General features: G+C 34.3%; 1 protein-coding gene and 1 pseudogene across 10 annotated transcripts in view; one reads left to right on the forward strand and one right to left on the reverse strand.

The window, feature by feature from the left end:
• CDKAL1 (CDK5 regulatory subunit associated protein 1 like 1) overlaps positions 1–23787 on the reverse strand; it is a 567467-nt gene that overhangs the window by 221706 nt on the left and 321974 nt on the right. For all 10 annotated transcript variants that reach the window (XM_006909233.3, XM_015587298.2, XM_015587300.2 and 7 more), the window contains one exon: positions 16078–16244. In XM_006909233.3, coding sequence (XP_006909295.1) covers positions 16078–16244 — 167 coding nt within the window. The remainder of the gene's footprint in view (positions 1–16077; positions 16245–23787) is intronic.
• LOC112477747 lies at positions 4825–4943 on the forward strand (annotated as a pseudogene).

Consider the following 23787-nt stretch of genomic DNA (forward strand, 5'->3'; position numbering starts at 1 on the left):
AGAAGAAAGAATAAGCAAACTTGAAAACAGGCCAATTGAGGTTACATAGTCTTAGAAAGCAAAAAGAATGGATAAAAACTAACAGTGTTTCAGAAATTATGGGACACCATCAAGCATACCAACGTACACATAATGTGCATTTCAGAAGGAGAGGAAAGAAAAAGGCAGAAAGAATATTTGAAGAAGGAATAGCCTAAACTTATAATAGCCTAACCATCCTAGAAGCCCTATGGACTCTGGATAGAATAAACTCAAAGAAATTTACACCTAGACATCTCACAATCAAATACTGAAAGACAAAAAAAGAATCCTGACAGCAGCAAGAGAGAAGCATCTCATTATGTATAACAGATCCTCAATAAAGTTCCAGTATAGATGGCAGAGCAGGTAAACACAGTGCTCACCTCCTCTGATGACATCGAAATTACAACTACAGTATAAAATAATCAACCTGGAGAACCATTGGAATACTAGCTGAACAGAAGTCCTATGACTAAGAATTAAAGATATAAAAAAGAAGCCAAGTAGAGTAACCTGAAGGAGGGGTGGAGACACAAAATGGGTTGGACCCAAACCCACGTGCAGTGGTTGAAAATTGAAAAGGATATCTAAGCTGCAGAGGTTCCCCCTGAAGATCAAGGGGTCCTAGCTCCATACTAGGATCCCCAGCTCAGAGCACCAGGGCCAGGAAGAAGAGTCCCCACAACATCTAGCTGGGAAAATTAGCCAGGATTCCATCTGTCTGGGTGAAATGAAAGGTTGCTGGAAAATCAGGAATTATTTTAAAGGGCACCCACACAGACTCACTCGTTCACCGGCACTTACTCTGAGATCCAGTGGAAAGACAGCAGCTCAGGAAAACCAGTGACATACAGGGAGAAACTCAGCTGTGTGGCTCCTGGGCGAGGGCTGGAAGGACAGCCACCAGTGTCCCTGTGTTGAGTCCTCCTCCCACAAATGGCCAGTGTGAACCAGCATTAACCTGGTGAATACCACTAAACCCACCCTGATGATTCCAAGAACCTGACCCAACCAACTCGTGCCCCACTAGAGACTGTCTCAGTGGCAGGCAGCTCACCTCAGGCCCCGCTGGAGTCTTTATTAAAAACTCTCAAAGGTCCAAAGGTGCCAGGCAGGTGACAGCTGGCCTCAGTGTGCCCTGTGCCTTTTGCTGAGTAGCCTCAGGCAAGATCTGCATTAACCCAGTGAACACAGCTTGCCCCACTCTGGCGACTCTTTGAGACCCTGCCGCACCCCAAATACACACTGCCAGATAGCAGCTGAGACTTACAGGAAGGTGGCAGGCAACAGCAGACTTCGGGGTGCCCTGTGACTTTTGCTGAGCCATGCCAGGCCTAGTACTGGTGGCAGCTGGCCTCAGTTTGCAGGGTGGCCTCTCCCACCTACCTCCACGACACACACCAACCAAGGTAGGTAAAATGAGGAGACAAGAAAATGTGTCCCAAATGAAAGAACAGGAGAAATCTCCAAAAGAACTAAATGAAATAGAGGCAGGCAATCTACCAGATCCAGAGTTCAAAACACTGGTAATAAGGATGCTCAGAGAATTAAGGAGAAGAACAAATTAATTCAGTGAGAACTTCAAAAAGGACATACAAACCATAAAAAAGAACCAGTCAGAAAAGAATACAATAACTGAAGTGAAGAATCCACTAGAAGAAATCAATAGTAGATTAGATAAAACAGAGGATCTAATCAGCAATTTGAAAAACAACGTAGTAGAAACATACCCAATCAGAACAGCAAAAATAAAAAAGAATTTTTTTAAAAAAAAAATGAGAGTAGTTTAAGGGACTTCTGGGACAATATCATGTGTAACAACATTCATATCATAAGGGTACCAAAAGGAGAAGAGAAAGAGCAAGGGAATGAGAATCTATTTGGAAAAATAATGACTGAAAACTTCCCTAATGTAGCGAAGGATGTAGACATATAAGTGCAGAGAGCAGAGCATCCCAAACAAAATGAACCCAACAGAAATAACCAAGTCACATCATATTTAAAATGTCAAAGGTTAAAGACAAAGAGAAAATCTTAAAAGTAGAAAGAGAAAGACAGTTACCTATAAAGGAGCTCCCATAGGGCAGCTGATTTTTCAGCAGAAACTTTTCAGGTCAGAAGGTGTTGGCATGAAATATTCAACGTGATGAAAAATAAGAACCTACAATTAAGATTATTCTACCTATCAAGGCTCTCATTTAAAATTGAAAGAGAGATAAAGAACTTCCCAGACAAGAAAAGACTAAAGGAGCTTATCAAACCAGTATTACAAGGAATGTTAAAGGGACTTCTTTAAGAAGAAGAGGGGGAAAAAGAGCATAAATATGAATAATAAAATGGCAATAACTATGTACCTATCACTAATGACATTAAGTGTAAATGGATTAAATGCTCCAATCAAAAGACATAGAGTGGTTGAGTGGATAAGAAAACAAGACCCATACTGTTTACAAGAGACCCACTTCAGATCAAAAGACACACATAGACTGAAAGTAAAGGAATGGAAAAAGATGTTTCATCCAAATGGAAACAACAACAATAACAAAAAGGCTGAGGTAGTAATATTTTTATCAGACAAAAGGCTATAATAAGAGACAAAGAGGGCATATCATAATGATAAAGGTATCAATTCAACGAGTGGATAAAAAACCCTGGTGAACATTTATGTACCCAACAAAGGAGCACCTAATTATATAAAGCAAATATTGATGGACATAAAGAGAAAGACCCATAGTTATACAGTCACAATAGGGGACATTACCACCCCACTGACATCCATGGATAAGTCTTCCATACAGAAAATCAACAAGGAAACAGGGCTTAAATGACACATTAGACTAGATGGATTTAGTTGATATCTTTTAAAGCATTCCACACTGAAGCAGCAGAATATACATGCTTCTCAAGTGCACATGAAACATTTTCCAGAACAGACCACATGTTAAGCCACAAAATAAGTCTCAATAAATTTAAAAAGAGAAATTATATTAAGTGTCTCCTCCAACCACAATGTTTTGAAACTAGAAATCAATTACAAGAAAAAATGAAAAACACACAAACACATGGAGACTAAGCAACATGCTACTAAATGATGAAAGGATTAACAACGAGATCAAGAAATCAAAATACACCCTAAGACAAATGAAAATAAAAAGCACAATGACCCAAAATCTATGGGACACAGAGAAAGCAGTCCAAAGAAGGAAATTCATAGCAATACAGATGTAACTCAAGAAACAAAAAAAATCTCAAAGAAACAATCTAATCTTATCTAAAGGAACTATAAAAAGAACAATAAATAAAGCCCAAAGTGAGCAGAAGGGAAGAAATAATAAAGATCAGAGCAGAAATAAATAAAATAGTTTCTGAAAAGACAATACAAAAAAAAAAAAAATCACTGAAACCAAGAGCTGGTTCTTTGAAAGGATAAACAAAATTGATAATCCTTTAACCAGATTCATCAAGAAAAAAAGAGAGAGGACACAAATAAATAAAATCAGAAATGAAAGAGAAATGACAACTGATACCACAGATACACAAAGGATTATAAAAATATGCAATGAACAGTGACATGCAAATAAATTGGATGATCTAGAAGAAATGGAGAAACTCCAAGAAACATACAATTTTCCAAGACTTACTTAAGAAAAACAAAAAATCTGAGCAGACCAATTGCTACTATCAAAATCAAATCAATAATCAAAAATTTCCCCCAAAACAAAAGTCTCAGATGAAATGGCATCATGGGTGAATTTTACAAAACATTCAAAGAATAATTAACACCCACCCTTCTCAAAACTATTCCAAAAATTTCAAGAGGAGTGAAGGTTCCCAAGCTCATTACTGAGGCCACCATTACCCTGATTCCAAAACTAGACAAAGACATAAGAAAAAAAGTTATAGAACAACATCCTTGATGAACATAAATGCAAAAATCCTCAGTAAAATATTAGCAAACTGCATCAAGCAATACATTAAAAAGATCACACATCATGATCATGTGGGATTTTATTCCAGGGATGCAAAATTGGTTCAATAGCCACAAACCGATTGACATGGTATATCATGTAAACAAAATAAAAAATAAAAATCATATGAACATATCAATAAGATTCAGGAAAAAATTTGACAAAATCCAGCATCTGTTTATGACAAAAACTCTTAGCAAAGTGGGTCTGAAAGAAACATACCACAACATCATAAAGGCCATATCTGACAAACCCACAGCTAACATCGCACTCAATGGGGAAAAGCTAAAGTGTTTTCCTTAAGGTCAGAAACAAGACAAGGATGTCCGTTTTCACCACTTTTATTCAACATAGTACTGCAAGTTCTAGCCACAGTAATCAAACAAGAAAAAGAAGTAAAAGGCATCTGAATGAGAAAGGAAGAAGGAAAACTGTCATCATTTTAAGATGACATGATACTATATAGAGAGAATCCTAAAGATTCCATCAAAAAACAATTAGAACTGATAAATTCAGTAAAGTAGAAGGATGCAAATTAATATTCAAAAATCAGTTGCACTTTTATACAACAATAATGAATTATAAGAAAAAGAAATTAAGAAAACAATCCCATTTACAATTACATGGAAAAAGAACAATACCTAGAAATAAATTTAATCAAGGGAGTAAAAGACATATACTCAGAAAATTATGCCATTGAAGAAAGTGAAAAAGATACAAATAAATGCAAGCATATGCCATGCTCGTGAATAAAAAGAATTAACACCATTTAAATGTCTATAATACCCAAAGCAATCTACAGATTCAATGCAATCTCTGTCAAAAAACCAAAAGCATCTAAGGCCATGCCACCCTGAACGTGCCTGATCTCATCTGATTTCGGAAGCTAAGCGGGGTCGGACCTGGTTAGTACTTGGATGGGAGACCATCTAGGAATACCAGGTGCTATAGACGTAAAAACAGCAACAACAATAAAAAAAGTAGCATTTTTCATAGAACTAGAAGAAATAATCCAAAAATGTATATGGAACCATAAAAGATCCCAAATAGCCACGGCAATTTTGAGAAAGAAAAAAGCTGGAGGTACCACACTAGTGACCAAAATAACATGGTACTAGCATAAAAACAGACACATAGATTAATGGAACACAACAGAGAGCCCAGAAATAAACCCATCCCTCCATGGTCTATTAATCTATGACAAAAGAGGCACGAATATACACGGGGTAAAGACTGTCTATTTGGTAAGTGGTGTTGGTTAAACTACACAGATACATGGAAAAAAAATGAAATGAAACCATTTTCTTACACCATATCGAAGAATAAACTCAAAATAGATTAAAGACTTCTATGTGAGTCCCGAAACATAAAAATCCTAGAAGAACACACAGGTTATAAACTTTCTGATATTGCTGTTAGTAATATTTTTTTCTGATATATCTCCTTGAGCAAGGAAGACAAAAGAACAAATAAATAAACAGTAATACATCAAACTAAAAAATTTTGCACAGCAAAGAAAACCATCAACAAAATGAAAAGACGACCTACTAAATGGGAGAAGATATTTGCCCGTGATATATCTAACAAGGGGTTACTATCCAAAATTTATATAGAACTCATACAATTTAACATAAAAAAAAAAAATCCAATTAAAAAACAAGCAGAGGACCTAAATAGATATTTCTCCAAAGTAGACACACAGATGGCCAACAGACATGAAAAGATGCTCAACGTCACCAATTATTAGAGAAATGGAAATAAAAGCCACAATAAGATATCACATCACACCTGTCAGGATGGCTATTATCAACCTATCAACAAACAGGAAGTGTGTGAGGATGTAGAGAAAAGGGAACCCTAGTGCACTGTTGGCAGGACTACAAATTGGTGCGGCCACTATGGAAGACAGTATAGAGGTTCCTCAAAAAATTAAAACAGAACTACCTTATGACCCAGCAATTCCACTTCTGGGTATTTATCTAAGGAAAGACAGAACACTAATTTGAAAAGATATATGCACTCCTATTTTCATTTCAGCATTATTTTCAATAGCCAAGATATAGAAGCAACTAAGTGCCCATCAACAGACAATTAGATAAAGAAGAAATGTTACATATTTAAAACGGAATATTGCACAGCCATAAAAAAGAATGAAATCTTACCATTTGCAAAAGTATGAATGGACCTAGAGGATATTATGCTAAGTGGAGTAAGGCAGATGCAGAAAAGACAAATATCATTTGATTTCACTTATATATGGAACCTGAAGAAGAAAATAAATGAACAAAATAGAAACAGACTCACATATTCAGAGAAAAAACTGATGGGGTGGGGGTTGGGGGACTAGGTGAAAAACGTGAAGAGTTTAAGAAGTACAAGTTGGTATTTACAAAATAGTCATGGGAATGTAAAATACAGCATAGGAAATATAGTCAATAATATTGTAATAACTATGTACAGTGACAGGTGAGTTCTAGACTTATTTAGGGAGGGATCACTTTTTGAATTATATAAATATTTAACCACTATGATATACAACTGAAATTAATATAAAATAATACTGAATGCTGACTGTATGAAAAAAATAAAAATATGTAATAAATATATTATTTTATATTTCAAAAAGTGAAAAAAATAGGAAGAAAAATAACAGACCGGTTGAAGAAGAAAATAACAAAAGCTGAAAATACCGTAGTGAATTCAATCAATTAAAAAATTAATGTCTGAAATTTCAACTGATCAGAATGTAGGCTGATATTCCATACAACACCATACAATAAAGGCTGATATGAAACTTACTTTTCAGATATATTTTAACATGTAACTAAGAAAGTTACTTCTTTGTTGTCAAATATTAGAGAAAGACCTATCCATAATATTTTGTTTAATCAAACAATGCTTTACATGTAGCAACCTTTTCACAGTGATTTTAAAAACACACACAAAAATACATGCTATAAAAGAGTATGTTTTCCCCCTAAATAATGAACAACTGGAGAACTTCCAACATTACTCTAAATAGTTTGATTTTCTCTGGCCCAAATGCAGCATTCTCTGATGCTAAAAATAATTTAGTACACCTAGTCCATTCATGCCCATTATAATCTGTTTGATAGTTCTGCTACAACATATGCAAATAAAGGAATTTTTAATAATAATTTAAAAACCCTTATGTTTCCAATTTCGACACAATAATTATTTACTGTTAAATGAAATGAAAGAATTTTGAACTTAAATTTTGAGAGTCCAAGAATTTTGGACTTAACGTTTTCAAGTGGATTATTTGTGTGGTAGGCAAAGGAAGATGTAGGAGAATGAAGAAAAGCATATTACACCTTAAAACAACAAACAATTTAGTAGATTAGAAATAGAAGCAAACTAAGAAACTGCACTTTACTTTCTAAAAACCATGCAGCATTTCCCTCAACTAATCTATGAACCATTAACTTCATTACCAAGCTTTCTGTTCTACACCATGAATCACTTGAAAATTCCATTACCCACCTGATATAAAATATGAGAATTTCATTTTACGAAGTGCTGAATTAGCAAGTGCCTAAGGTAACCTTTCATAGTCTATCAGAGCAAAGAAATCAATATAGAAACGATCCTAGAATCAAAAGAAAAGCATAAAGGAAACTATCTTGATTGGCTTATGTATTAGTCGTCCTCTGTGCTTATGAAGGAAAGTCAAAGGCAGCTTTTCTCAATGGCTTGAGCAGAACTGACTTCCTAAATTAATGAGGAAGATAAAGCCCACAGATGGTGTACTGTGGAGTTTGAACTATACTAATTTTGACAGGTGACATGGAAATTTTCTCAGCTACTTCTGTAAAAAAAATTAAGGATTCAGGGGAATGGCAATGTGAAATGCCTTTTAAGATGCAAATTAAACCATATCTAATGCTCTCCTTTATAAACAGAAATGTATACTAGAATACTAAAAAATGCAATAGGAATATTTGTATGCCACAATTGAAATATGTAAATTTCCAGGCTTCTCCAGTATTCTAGAACTGTGTGTGTGTGTGTATTCTGCTTTGTTCACACACACACATACACACACACACAGATGTGGTTCCAGATATCTGAGTATGACATCAGCTTCTTTATAAAGCATTTGTGGAGTCCTTTTCACTCATCATCTTGATACACATTTTATCCTTATGCTCTTTTGCTCTCAGAAAAATGATCATCTCTTTTGAGAATTAACGTCCACATGTCACTGGATTTCATGAGCAATATTCAATAACTTAGGCCAATGGCAAAAGAAAAAAATGAGAAGTTCAGACAGTATTTACCACAAAGTAGATTAAAATATTTCATGATAACCAAATATGATTTGACCATTTATATTCTTACACTGAGTCTAGCCTCCCACGCATACTATATAGTAATTTAGAAATTGAAACTGAGAGCAGCAGTGAAGCCCACGGGTAGGTCTCTGTATAAATTATTGGTGGCAACTAGACTTTGGGTGGTAAACACACAATAGAATATACAGATGTTAAAAGATAATGTACACTGAAAATTATATAATTGTATTAACCAATGTTAGCCCAATAAACTTAATTAAAAATTTAAAAAAATAAATTATTGAGGACTATATAAATAAAATTTTTTAACAAGGCATTTTTCCACTGTGCTCCCTAGGAAGGCAGAGATACCCAATATTTTCAATGAGAAACGCTCATCCACAAAATAGTTGATTTTCCCTGAAAACATACCTGAGACCATAAAAATAAAATACAATTCCTGATGAGACTGAGTCTGTATCTTTGAGGGCAGCAACAAAGAGTAATCTGTTGAGACCAAGTCTATCTATTTATGAATTCATTTCTTTTCTGGGTCCTCTGGCCTCATGTAATCATGAGGCTTAATCACCCAGACTGAATATTGCTCAGTAATAAGCAATAAGCTATGTTAATTTTTCTAAGGGGCTGCTGAGTTTAAGAAAAGTTTAGGCTTCTTGGGAGGCGCTGGAGTTAGGGTCTGAAACCTGAACAAGGGAAGAAGGGAGGGTCACAGGAATGAACAGGCTGCAGAGTAGGAAAGTGGGGTGAAGCCTGCAATCATGCTTATGGGGAGCAGCATTTTAATCTCATCTTTTATCAAAAATAGTCAAGTCATTGGACAAACAATAGTCAAGTCATTGAACATTCCCTCTATCCGTATCGTCCCTTCAGAGGGCTGGTCCCAGCTCTCTGAATTAGGATCCCAGTATAGCTTGATAAACTTTATATCATGGATATGAATCCTTTTACTATTAGATGGTTTTCTCCCCCCAAATTTTTCAGATAGGCACCAACTTTAGTTTTCCGTTTCAGAGTTTTCATTGACCTCTTGAAATTTATTCACAAATGCTAGGTTAAGAATGAAGTAAAGTGCTGGTGATTATAATCGGCAAGAAACTGAGTGCCAACAGCCAGATCAAACTACACACTGAAATGTCCCCAAAGCTATATCTGGATGGCAGAAATAAAAGATTTTTACTTTCTATTTCCTTGCTCAAAATAAATACCATGTCCTTCTATGTATCAAAGGAGGGAAATATTTTGTATACAACAACATAAAACCTATTTGCATATTTTTCTATTATGCTGAAAAGTATAAGCCTTGAGGAAAAAAAAAAAAATTAAAGACCCCATGTGAACTGTTAACTCCAGTTTGGAAATTCCGTTTTGCTTTGATGAAACACAAGCACAGCAGGGACTGAGCTTGTTCTTATTTTGGAACTAAGAGGCATTTTTTAAGTCTGCATAGTCAAACATACTCTTAACGTTCATAAATTACCATGCAGCAAAAGTCCTTGACAGATATTTACTGTCTTTGACCAGATAAAATAATTTTGCTAAATATATACATAGGTTAGACTATAAGGTCTTTAACTAGAAGTAAATATACAAATATCAAGGGAAGTGGGAAATTGATTCGTTGTAGTGATTACAAGATTTCTCAACCAAAAGCAGAAAGAACACTTAAAAATCACTATTTATGTTTAATCTTCCATAATATAACATATATAACATAAATGTTAAATGTAAATTTAAAAACTGTATTTTAATTCAAGCTAAATAAAATCTAGTGTAATATCAATGGGAATATCAGTGTCAATATTTCTCAGCAATATTTTACAGAGTAATATAAATTTTAAAATAAACAATTTGCTTTATTTATAACTTGAAGGAAAAGTCCTTAATGGCACTTGTACTCCATATTAACTAACTTGTCCTCTCTGGACCAGGCTATACATTACACACTAAAATTCTGACACAATTTTAGGACGTACAGAAATCTTAAAGGGAGATAACAGTTATTTTAAATTATTCATAACACTGGGAGAGCCAGAATAGCTTAACAAAATCCACAGATACTTCTTATATATCTTACTGGTCAACAGGTTTTTATTATCTTTTCTCTACCGGCCAACCCATAAAACTAAAATCAAGACAAACAGCCTGTTTTAATTTCTACTCCTTGACCACTCACTACTGACTTCTCTGATGGAGATTATAAAACAGAGTGAAAGCTAAGAAGTGAGAAGGTGAAGAAAGAAGCTAAGAGCTTCAAATAATCTTCGAATTCAACGATCATGAGTTCTAGGTAATCCTAAAGAAAATACTACCTATTCACTGTGATATTTTAGCAGAGCAAATCAATAAAACACATACATTAGATGAATTTCCCCCCACCATCTAGTATATCTTCATAGAAGTGTGACTCGCAAGTGAGAAACACATATGACAACCATTCACGAACTCTTCCCAAATTAGATGCTTAGCACAGATATGAAGATACTTCAATATATATGACCTGCAGTCAAGGAACAGCTAAACTTAGAGCTATCACATAATTCAATACGCATTAAGTGCATGTAATTACAGGTACTAAAATACAAAGATAAGACATTCTCTCCCTCAAGATGGTAACAGTTTTGTTAGATTTACATAAAAACAAGTAACTGTGGCTCACCAAGATAAGTGCAGCAGAGATATCTTTGGACAGAGTGAAAAAGCAAGGAAAGAATCTGAGAAGCATCTGGGAAGGCTTCATGGAAGATGCAGTATAGGAGAAAGCATTTTAGAGTCAGACAAGATTAGAAACCAGTTGCTAACTAGTTATGCAATTTGGCCAATTATTAAAGCTTTTTAAGACTTAGCTTCTCAATTTAAAAAAATGAGGATAATAATATCTATATAGTTAGTTATCTAAAAGAAGGGAAAGACATTGAGTAAAGCAATCAGTGTGGTTTCTTGAAAATATTAAGCACTCAATAAATATTCTGATATCATTATTATGCAGCCTTGAAAACGTTATCAGTGATTTCTGGTGCCCAGTTAGCAGTAGCCATTGTATCGCTGTCAGTGGCCTCATTATACCTTGTTGGATTCACATGTGTCATGTTCACTCTGAATTAATACCTTAGCTGTGGGCTACTACAAATAGGAGAGCAAAACTAAGCAATGTAGTTTCAAGAGTAATCCAATTCACAAGCCACTTTACTTTCTATAAGGTCAAAGTCCATTAAAGAAGAATATAGTAGAGTTATCACCTTAGTGATATCAATAGGAAAGCAAACACACAGGGAAAATATCTCTTACTTGCCACTATAGAGGCATAATATTAGTCAACACACATCGTAGCAATATTAGTGTATCTGATTAATTTGTTATTACAACTGCAATCATGTGGTAAGTATAGAATGAGAAAAGGTTAAAGTAAAAATTTCAAGAGTATAAAATGGTAAAGAAAAAATACAAGCTATACAGGAGGCATCGTCAGGGTACTAAAGGGAGGGGAGAACAGGGATGTAATGGAAGAAGCATCTTAAGGACTCTGTCGTGCTAAAGAGCTTATCTTTAGCCTATGGGTAATGGAGAGACATCACAGACTTTAAGACGAGGTAAAATATTTTTTAATCTTTTATTTTATGTGCTGTTTCTACTTCATATCCAAATTTAGTAGATGTTACATAAGCCATTATTATGTTTCTTCAATTCCAATGTGTTTTTTATACACACATGCACACGTACACACACATATGTACACACATATGTGTGTGGATATATATATATATGTTTAAGATAGCTCTTTGTCAGTTACATCATCATTTAAAATGAATCCCATATTGTTTAATGCAGTGATATGTTAAAAATAGGGTTTATAGATGTTCCAAATAAAGACTTGACTACTTGTCTGCCATTTAGGAATTAAAATTTCTCTCTCCTTTCCTTCACTACACAGTTATTCAATATCTACTCTATAATGTATCATACATAATGCTAGACTCTTGATAAAACCTTAAAAGTGCATCCTATGTTAACTGTAGTATGTGTCTTCTGTTCCTATGGAAATTTAATAAAATGTTTTATCAACAGATCTATTTTTCCACACCACATTTTAAAATGATAGAAACTTTGGTATTTTCCTTTAAATGATTTCTTCTTTAAACTGTTCAAAAAAAAATGTTAAGCTAGTAAAAGCATTTTAAAAGAAATCTCAAGAGTCAGGTGAGTGTGAAGTGAACAGAATAAAGGAGGAAAACAGCCAAGTGAAGAGCTCTATAATAAAGCCTGTAGCATGAAGCACCTTCCAGAAACACAAGAAGGCTGGGTGCTACCAATATAATTCTCAAGAAACACTTACTGTAAGGATATTAAAGCATCAGAGTAGCTATTTCAAGAGTGGGTTCCTCTATCCCTACAAGTCAAAAAAAAAAAAATCATCACCTGTCATTCACGGGTGTTATTTATTTTTGTTTTCATCTTTTCTCTGGTTTTCTTTTTTTCTTATTGGGGAACTCTCTTCAGCACTTTTTAGATAAGTCAATTAATTTCTGTAGAGTAATCTAAGCTTAGAGAGTATTAAATGGGGAAATATAATGTACTGGTGGGCACTGGCTGAGGCTCACCAGGTTTGAGCTCCCTTCTCTAATGTCTTTTTCACACTGGGAAGCCAATGAAGCCTCTGGAGATCAGTTACCTGTTCTATTACATAAGGATGTGTTTGTGGAACTCTGAAAATTCTGGGCTTTTCTACTTAGATGAGAATAAGAAGAACTACTAAGGTGCTTAGGTTTTGTCAAAGCAACATAATAAGACTTTAAAAGCTCTTATTTCAGAATGGTGTGGATCGTTATTCTTGCACACCTCTGCTTGTTTCATTTTCATCTGTTTTGGATTGCTTTTTCCTTTGATGTGGCACAACAGGACTGGATTGCTCCCTGTTTATGAAGTGCATAGAAATGGGTGGCTTTCTTTGGGACAAACTCTTGCCCTTGAAGCTCATTTACTTTGACATCTTCTGTTGCCTCTTCTGGTCAGAATATTAAGACTTCAAAGACTACAAAGTGGGCTCTACAATTTATTTTATGAAGAAGACTCTTCCTTCTCTCATTCTTTAAAAAAAATAATTTATTTTTTAATTACCGCTGACATACAATATTATATTAGTTTCAGGTACACAACACAGTGAATAGACATTTATATAACGTACAAAGTAATCACCCAATAAATCTAGTACCAATCTGACACCATACATAATTATTACAACATGATTAACTATATTCCTTATACTATACTTTACATCTCAATGACTATTTTGTAACTACCAATCTGTACTTTTCAATCCCTTCTCCCTTTTCACCGATTCCTCCACCACCCTGGCCTTGCACCTGGCAACCATCAAAATGTTCTTTCTACCTACGAGTTTATTTGTTTTGTTTGTTCATTTATTTTGTTCTTTAGATTCCACATGTAACTGAAATCATATAGCATTTGTCCTTCACTGTCTGACTTACTCCATCTAACACAATACCCTCTAGGTCTACCCATATTGTTGCAGAGGGCAAGATTTCCTTCTTTTTTATGTCTGAGTAATATTCTATTGGTTATGTATCACCTCTTATCTATTCATCTATTGATGGACACCCAGGGTGCCTCCATATCTTGGCTACTGTAAATAATGCTGTAGTGAACGTATGGATGCACATGTCCCTTCAAGGTAGTATTTAGGATTTCTTCAAATAAATACCCAGAGGTGGGATTACTGGGTCCTTCTTTGTTTCTTGTTTTAAGCTTTGTTTTAAAGTCTATTTTGTCTGGTATAAATATTGCTACCCCAATTTTTGGTTTTTTGTTTTTTCTTTTTTTTTTTTCTTCATTTATTTATTGAGCCATTCCTGGGTGGGGTAGATACAGAGGTGGATATGGCAAGGTCCTTAACTCAGGAAAATGACAATGTAGGAGGAAAGGCTAACATTATAAATATCTCAACAGCAAGAATTTTAACAAGGTAATGTCATGACAATCAGAACTTATCATTCTAACCACAATCTATGAATTAAACATCTGGTGTTTTTCCAGGTAAAATATGAAGCTATATTTATCATCTTCTGTTGACTTTTTAGACGCTCTCCTGGAGCACCTACTCAGAGGTCAACAACTAGCACTACTTTAGGTGCTGAGGATCAGGGTTTCTGATAAATGTGATTATTAGTTTCTACAATCTTGTAGTTATTGAAAGTGCTGGATTTATTCCAAGAGGTATTTGGTTAGTTGGCTCAGAGCCAATGCATATTTTTTTCCTCTTGTGTTTACTCCTTACCTGAATGTCTCTGACTCCAGCTACTGTGGTTCCCTTGATTTTGACAAAGTTGTTTATTGACTATATATTGGTAGGGCTTACTTCCCTTCCTACTCACCACACATCTAGCTCATCTCCTGGTCTTCATGATGTATGTCTCATATCTACTGCAAACATAGCAAGACTATTACACCTCTCAGCATATGTGGTTTTCACAAATAATTGCTTGCTTTTTCAAGCGTTGAGTCAAAGAGTAAGTAAAAATTGACATGCCTGAAACTTATTTTTAAATAGCAAATCATAACTGTTCCACACTGTCCAAAGTATCACTGTCAACATATAAATAGCATACCTCTACTAAAAGATCTGGCTAGGAAAATGCAAATTACAAAACTGAAATTGCTGAATTTCTTCATTATATATTAATAATTAACGATCAGATTGCTGTCAACTCTTTTCAGAATTTCTAAAATGCATTGTTGATATCTGGCTTTTCAGCAGCAATCTCAAATGAACAATTTTTTAAATTTTTGAATAATCATTTTCATTTATGTATTAAATTACAGCAACTACACTTGCTTTTAAATTTCTGGAATGTTATTTTTCTAAAAAAAACAACTGCAAAAAACACATCTGATTAAAAATATAAGTGACTTGTATTTATACTCTCTGCACATGACTTTGCAACAGCACTTATTAAATTTCCATAAATATGGGCCTAATATAATTCTTTTAATTCATATATTATTTTATTTCTCAAATAACAGTCAAGGATCCTAAAATGGTTGCTTCTTGTTCATATTATTTGCTTATATTATAGTGGCATTTGTCATCAAGTACCACAGTTACCTGTACACATGTCCATTTTTCTGGTTTAAAGGGAAGTAACTTGAAGGTAAGCGTCCTGATCCATGGAAGGCATAAAATAAAACCAGGGATCTCACATTATCACAACTCCTTTTTTCACAGTGATCATAAGAGCATCAAATGGAAAAATACCAAAATCTGTGTCTCTGATACTACTCACCCTTAACTATCTCCAGAGAAAGAGATGAAACTTAAAACATCCTCAAACTTATAGTACAGTATCCTTACTGACAGGGTTAATGGTCAGATAAAAGATAATGCAATGTTCACTGCTGGTTGCAAAATTATGCAACGTATTAACAGATCTGAACTAGACGAGAGTTCTAAATGGAGGCACTGAGGCAAATTTATGCAATGGAAATCTGAAGGGCTGCAAAGAGGAAACAAAGAACTATGACAATTTGGCAAGCACTGGAAAAGCTAGGCAACATTAATTAATAGTGAGGAACCAAAAACAAGATGTGTAGACTGACAATGAGGAGATCTGAAATTCTCAATTATTCTTCGTAATGTGAGACCACAAAAAAAATGTAAAAGTGGTTTTAAATGAAGCTCATGTGATGATGCTGAGGCTGCCACATTGTCTGGATTGGTTTGTATCTGTGTGTCCGCATAGAAATGGGGTGCTTTTCCTTACCTCCAGATGCTCTAAAATATAGGGAGGATTTGTCATGCCAAGCCTCAGCATTGCTCCCTCAGGAATCACGTCAACCAGTTTCCACAGTAGTGTGGGGAGATCGGTGCCAATATCTCTGCCATAAGCCCCTGTGTCTTCACTGGTCAACCATATCTCACAAACACCCTCTGTGAATCAAAGGAGATAATTAACAAATCTGTTGCAGAGCTGTTTCCTTCATCATACAGCTGCTCACTCTTTTTAATGCAGTATTTCTCAACATTATTATGCAGGCAGTCTGGGTATTCAATTGAAGGGGGGAGAAAAAGCAGCTTATCCCATGGTGGCACTGGGTTATTAAGTTCATTTTATGAACACCAGAGAGTTATAACAATGCTGTAAATTATCAGCGCATCCTATGGAGTGATTAACATTCACAGCCAATCAGTTAAACCATGCTTCCTCCAAAGCACTTTGATCAAGACTAAAGCTTCTGTCCCATCACAGAGAATACCTATTTTATTGAACACCATAACTGAAGAGTCATTCTCAGAATAGGTAATATCAGCAGTTAACTCACTAATAAACCCAAGGAAAAATGTCAAGTGTAGCTAAGGCTTAACTCACAAATTATTAATTACGAGGTATCCATTTCTCCTGTAGTAACAGGAGAAATTTTGTCTTCTTTATTCAATTAAGAATAGAGTACACCATATGGCTGCATTCAAAGTAGTTAGTCGCTGTATAAACTAAGTATTTGTGTTGGAATATCTGCTTACTGACAGCATCCTATTTTCCATCAATCAGACCTTCAAAAACGGATCTATGTTTTGGTGCTATGGTTGTTATAAAGAATCCTGACTTCAAATATTATAGCCTACAACGACTTCCTTCCAAAAATCAAAAGAAAATACTTTTGAATAACCTAGAATTATTTAAAATGAATAAAACAGAGTTAGGAGGATCCACCTAGGTTTGCAATGGCACACAGAACCTTTCTGAATGCATACTCAGTTAAAGAATCCGCCTATTTTAAAAGGCCAATGGTTCACAAGGCTCAACAAATAATAAAATGGGCTAGTGAAATTTGTTCATGATAAAGTGATGTGTTGCTTCTAAAGAACCTCAACACACACACACACACACACACACACACACACACACACACACACGGCATACAAAGAAAGACTGCAGACTGAATCAGAAGTATAATTTTCTAGAAAGAGTCTTAAAATTATAATTTTAAATTGTCTTTAGTTGACAGAACAGAAGAATTTTAAAAATACATTTAAATATTCCTAGCCAAGAGAGACAACAAATAAAACACATGGCTTTTATGTGAATGTGAACTTAAAATTTACAGAATACAAAAATCATAAAGATTTTCACTCTCCTTAATGTGTTCCACAGAAGTAGAAAAATATACATGAAGATCTCTAATCATTATTTCTTGTAGAATACAAGATGTATTTACTTTATCAAAAAACTAGCCAACCTACACAAAAACATGTTCACTTTCCCCCATTTGTCTATCTTTTTGAGACATGCACATCCTCATCCACGCCCACACAACATAGAAAATACAAGGATAGAAATAGGATTTTAGTTTCCCGAAATTAATGGCTTAGCACAGAAACAGGAAATATCAAAAAAAGCTCCATTTAAAAAGTTGGAGATGTCTCTGTTATTTGAAAATCAGTAGGGTTTTCTTAAATTAAATATGTAATTCCAGAAATTAATAAATCGTTGCTTAGTTTTAATCATTTAATAAGAAAAATTTATCCTTAAAAGAAATAGTCTGGCATGTTTACAGTCTCTGTTTATAGTCTTATAATTTTATAAATATTCTCTGTATATGGAGTAAATTTTGTTTTATTTAAAAAATGAGTTACAATTATTGACATCATTATTTTAATATTACATATGTCATTAGACACTGGACTCATACAACTTTTTTTTTTTAAATCTTATCACAAAATCCACTCCAGGAAAAGAGATGGCTAAGTAACAACATAAACAGATTTTAAAACACTCTGAAAAAGGTTATAAAAACAGGACATTATCCATAATTTTCCAGTTACTGGCATTTGAGCAACACAATATGAATATTTTAAAATGAACAGAATAATTTTAATTTATAATTTTTCCATCCAAATGGTTCCATGCTACGCCTTATGTAGAAAGAGTGAGTTCCTGGAACAGTGCCTCGCTGTTGCTAGACTAATATAGAAGGGGAAAAATCACTTTGAATAGGAATGGAAATAACATCCATGCAGAAACAGCAGCAGCCAGCTCTTAAAGCTGCATAGGTGGGGACCAATAGCCCCCTGGTGGGCTGAAACTTCAAATTAAATCACATAAAGAGGAAGCAGCTGTAACACTAAATCAGCAACAACAGGAATAATGGTCTTGATGTCTCCAAGATCAAGGCTGCTAAAGTGCTCTATATAATAGCAACCTGGCTTAAAACACAATGAAATGAGAAAACATGTGCAAAATGTGAAACCCCTGGACTTCAGGAGAAATGCGACTGGCCAATTCAATCCAAAAATTTGTCTAAGATGGTTCTGCTCTTAATCAATGTGAGAAAGTTCAGATTCTGTAAGGTTCCGTTTCAAGCATGAATTCTAATGAGAGCTGATCCCTTGAATAGTTAGGATATGGAAACTCATTTCATACTAAAGGTGAAGCTAAATATGGAATCTCCATGCCTGACATCCTTTTCCCTGGGAAGTCTTGTGATTACTCATAGTGCAAGCAGTTCCTGTCAGGTCAGCTTGCATATGAGTTCACCAGGGAAACTGAAGGCTGCGGTCTATAATCACTAATGGATATTGAGACACATGCATGCTTCTATCTGCACACTTAATTGGCTATACTTATGGACAGAAATGCTTGCCTAAACAGCTTCATTCCTTAAGGACCTCAGTTATGAGCTATATTCCTTTGCACATTCATTTCTTTATTCGTCCATCAAACATTTATTAGGCCGTTACCTACTATGTGCCCTGCAGCGACTCCAGCTCATATCAGATATGGATTCATCATTAAACTTCTGTGATCTAAGATGGGCTATCATCCAGGAGCTGGCAAGGGGACAATGAGAGACATCCTGGGAACTTCACACACATCCCTATCGATGGTGATAAAGGGGGGTGGGTATTGAAGAATACGGCCTTAGAAACCAAGTGAAGAATGAACTGGGCTGGTTGAAAGTGTATATGATATCAGCCCCTATGAGACAGGCCCAATCTGCACTATAATGTGGACTTTGATTAATACATGTCATAAAAACAAACACATGAAAATGAAAAAGAGAAGCAAGCAGGAAGAACTGAGATAAGAGAAGTGAATGTCCAGAAAAACTCCCATGCCTGTAAAAATAAGTACATGTTAAAAAAAAAAAAAAAAGTAGTGGATTCAGAAAAGTGGGAGACAAAAATTAGCTTTTCTAAGCATCCAAGGTGAAATTTTACTTTTCCTAAAATTGTTCATCTACCTGACTTTTGTTCATTTTCCTTAAATTGTTCAGTCTATCTGACTTTTCTAATGAACATTAGGTTCATCAGATCATCTATCCTTTTGTTGTGTAAATTTTGGTAAAAAAAAAAAAAAGCAAATATTAGTTAGGGAGAAATAAAATGTATCTTACAAAGGAAAACCCTTTAAAAAAGTTTAGTTATTAGAATATATTATCATTTTACCCAAGTAATTACAGATCAGCCTATAGTTGAAACATGGTTATTTTTCCATAAATAGAGAGCAACCTCAACAACTAGATTCTGATCTTTGCATCATAGTAATTTGAGATGACAAAGGATGGAAAAAGTAGAAGACATAAAGGTTAATAATAAAAGATAATATTCTCAATAAAATAGTCTCACAACAAAGAATATCTTTCTTGAAAAATCAAACATTGCCAAAACTCAATTTCAAAAATTTGACTCAGTATAATTTTCCTATGTATGAGCTCCATTGTAATAAATTAAAATATGGCTAAAGACTGATTTCATCTAGTCAGAGAAGTGATATTTCTCTAGAAGCTCTCGTTTTATCACAGGGGAAATTTCCACCATTATAAGTTGTTTCAATTATTTCATTATGAGTAGTTTATAGAAATAAGGATTACAAAAATACAAAAATTGTAAACTATGTTTAATGGAATAGCTAAAGAGCACTAGATGGCAAGAAAATCTACACCAACTAAGCAAAGAAAATCACCTCAAAGTCTGCTAAATCGTTCAGATGTGTGCTCTCCCCTTCTGTTTTCTGCTCTTCATTACTCCCCTTGCCTTTCCTCCTCTCAATTCCATCCTCTATTCTCTCTCCACCATCTCATTTGAGCCTTCATGCTTCATTTTCTTCAATAGTCAATAAGAAATATAAATTAAACATACATTATGCTATATTTATTTAATATGCATTAAATTCTCTGCTCTTAATTTCCAATAGTCTTTTGTTAAGGATCACAGTGCATATTAACTAGATTTCTACAGACTCTTTCTTCTTAAAAAAATAATCTTAGAAAAATTCAGAAATAAAGATGGCCCTCTGTTTAAACATTTGAAAGGTCATGGAAATTTATTTAATGGAGATGTTTCTAAGTAATAATATACTTAGGCAGCCTTCTATGTATTTTGCCTATTCATTTAATAGCAAAATTAGACAATATAACTCTCTTGGTCCCTTCTAATCTTATTATTGGACACTCAAGGTTTTTGTTTTCTTGTTAGATATAAAGGACTTAAATGACAACTTTACTAAAGATAGCATTCTAAGAGGACCAACTAAGGTTACCTTTTATATAACAATTATATATCACTGATAAAAACCCAATTAATAGGTCACCACAGAAGACAATTATTAACTAATTCTTCAATTTTATGTTTATACTACTTTTACAAATTTTAGTGACTTTAAGGTTTTTTCTCTAACATTTTCTTTTGAACAATGTTAAATTTATAGGAAAGTTTCAAGCATACTACAATGAATACATGTCCCTCCTTCACTCAGACTCATGTATACCATTTTGTCACATCAGTTAGCACTTTCTCTACACCCACAAACATATTTTTTCCTTTTTTTGCACCATTTGAAAATTAGTTGCAGACATGATAGCACTTTTAACCTAAATAAATCAACATACATATACCTTCTAAGATCAAGAACATTCTTGCTCATAATCACAATCCAGTTACTCCTCTTGGCAAATTTAACACTGGACAACACTTCTCTGTAGCGAGACTGAATCAACTGTATTTCCCTGTGCAATTCACCCTAGCTCAGGCCTCTGGGCTTTAGCATATGCTGTTCCCTCTGACTGAAACGCCTTCTACTCTTCTTTGCAAAACATATACCTCTTTCAGAAAACTTTCTTGACCACTCAGACTAATACAGATGCTCCTCTCTTGTTCCCTCAAGAATCTTGTGCAAATTCTGTATCACAGTGCATTATAATTATTGTTTGTGTCCCCTGATAGAATATAAGCATCTCCCTGACAAAAGCACAAAACTCTTTTAAAAAATACATATATGCCTTGGAAAAATTATACTGCAAAGCACACAGAAAGCATGTAATAAATTTTGGCTCCATATACATATCTAAACATACATATGTATGTACATGCATACACACAGAGTATGCACAGGAGTGCACTGAGTTCTATATTAGGCAATGAAGAAATACCAAAATGAATTTTATTTGGAAAATATGGAAATGCAGCTTGAATGTTATAAGGTGTGTTGCATGGTCTCTTAATTTCTAAACTAAATTGGCAGTTTTGCTTAAAGTTCCTCACTCTCCTATAGTGATGCTGGAGAGCACAGAAAGTGAACACAAACTATCTTTTTATTTAGAAGTTAGACTTTTACACTTACAGGTAAGTTCAGATAGATCAATTACCTACCTATAAAACAAACTTTAAAATTATGTTCTTTATTCCTTTAGTAACAAGAGTTAATAGAGTATTTCCAGAGCATCCTAACGCCTGTGATTATAGTGATAAACAGACAAAAAAACTTATTGGTATAAATTGATAATGTTGCTAAACACAAACAACCTGTTTAATATATTTCTTTTGAAAGGTCATAATCACAGAGAATACTGTTTATTTCTATACTTCTGTAAGAATTTGGAAATCATGGAAAGCTAAAAACAAACTAAATTACCCCACAAAGGATGACACATTTTCTGGAAACAAGGCATCTGACTCCCCAATGTCCAAAATCTGCAATAAGCCTCAAGGAGGCAGATTAAGTTTATCCTTTTAATACCACAATGTGTTTTGTTCCATATATGAGCTTTTAAAAATATCCCTAGAGAAATACAGACAACAGTGTTTATGAATGGGCCCTCTGGTATTTCATCAGGATGTGGGGAGAGATGCTATTTTGTCTCTAAACAATAACAACGGCTCAACTCTCAGCAGTCCAAACATTACAGATACAAAAGGAAGTAGGAAGAGGAAAAAAGAAAATAGTTGGATGCCTGCAACGCAGTACCTTTTCCTCAGAAAAGATTATCAGCTGATTACAGTGATTATAGAAAGTTATCTAGATTCTAAGACTAACTTGAAGAGCTATAGAATAGTTTGGAGGATAAATGAAGCTAAAGAGCAAAGCATTTTGCATTATTTGGGCCACTAAACTCAATTACAGAATGAAGAACAAATAGAACTTAAATTTTAAAAGGACAGAATATTTTTATGACAAACGTTTCATGGTCCTAGAGGTCTTTCTCAAGATGAATTCTACTAAATCAAATAAGACTTGAAATTCTGTAGTTCTAATTAGGGTATTTTACTTTGAATATAAAATTTACTAATTAATATTTTAAGTATTTAAAGAGCAAATGTAGTTTTCTATTCTATATTATATTCTTATCTTCAGTTGGATAAGAATTAGGTATGTAGTTTAGGTGTCCCAATACAAATAAAACATCATTCATTCATTCATTCATTCACTCATTCTTCTTCTAGTAAGTATTTGTTGAGTATTATTATGTGCCAGACACGATTCTAGACCTTAGAGACAGGTCTCTGTTCTCTTGAAACTTATTCAAATGAGAGACAATAAACTAAGAGATGAATAATATATTATCAAGTAAAAATAAGCACTAATAAAAGTTTTAAAGCATGATAAAAGGAATGAGTGATAAAGTGGTTGGGAAAGGACAGGGAAGAGCTGAGGAAGATTCACAATGACACAAAATCTGAACGAACCAAAGTACTAAGCCCTATATATCAGCTATCTGAAGGAAGAACACTTGAAGCAGAGGGAATATAAGTACAAAGATCCAGCCTGATCATGATTATAGTTCTCAAGGAACCACAAACAGGTCCATGTGCTTGGGTGAAGTGAACAAGATGTTTGTGGTGAAAAGGAATTATAAGATGGAAGCCAGTGGTGATGTAAGTTGTTGCAAGATGCCCAGGCTCATAAAGGAGAGCTAAAAGAGCAAAAATTACATGTTGATAACCTCTTTGCTGTTGCCATATGCATTATATATATTATACTGTCAGTGAAAGCTCTCAATAACTCCATGTTTTAAGATACTTTCATGCTTAAGCTCATGAATATTCAATGCAGTGTCAGAATTCTCAAATCATTAGATTTGGTGTATAAGAAGGAATAGAAAAAGGAATAATAGATCAGGAAATTGTCCAGTCTTTCTAAGAGAAATTTGTTTCTTTCATTCTTTGTTTGGAGGGAGAATTTATTATAATTAAATAA

Source organism: Pteropus alecto, unplaced genomic scaffold, assembly GCF_000325575.1.
Source record: "Pteropus alecto unplaced genomic scaffold, ASM32557v1 scaffold121, whole genome shotgun sequence".
In the NCBI taxonomy this organism is placed as follows: Eukaryota; Metazoa; Chordata; class Mammalia; order Chiroptera; family Pteropodidae; genus Pteropus; species Pteropus alecto.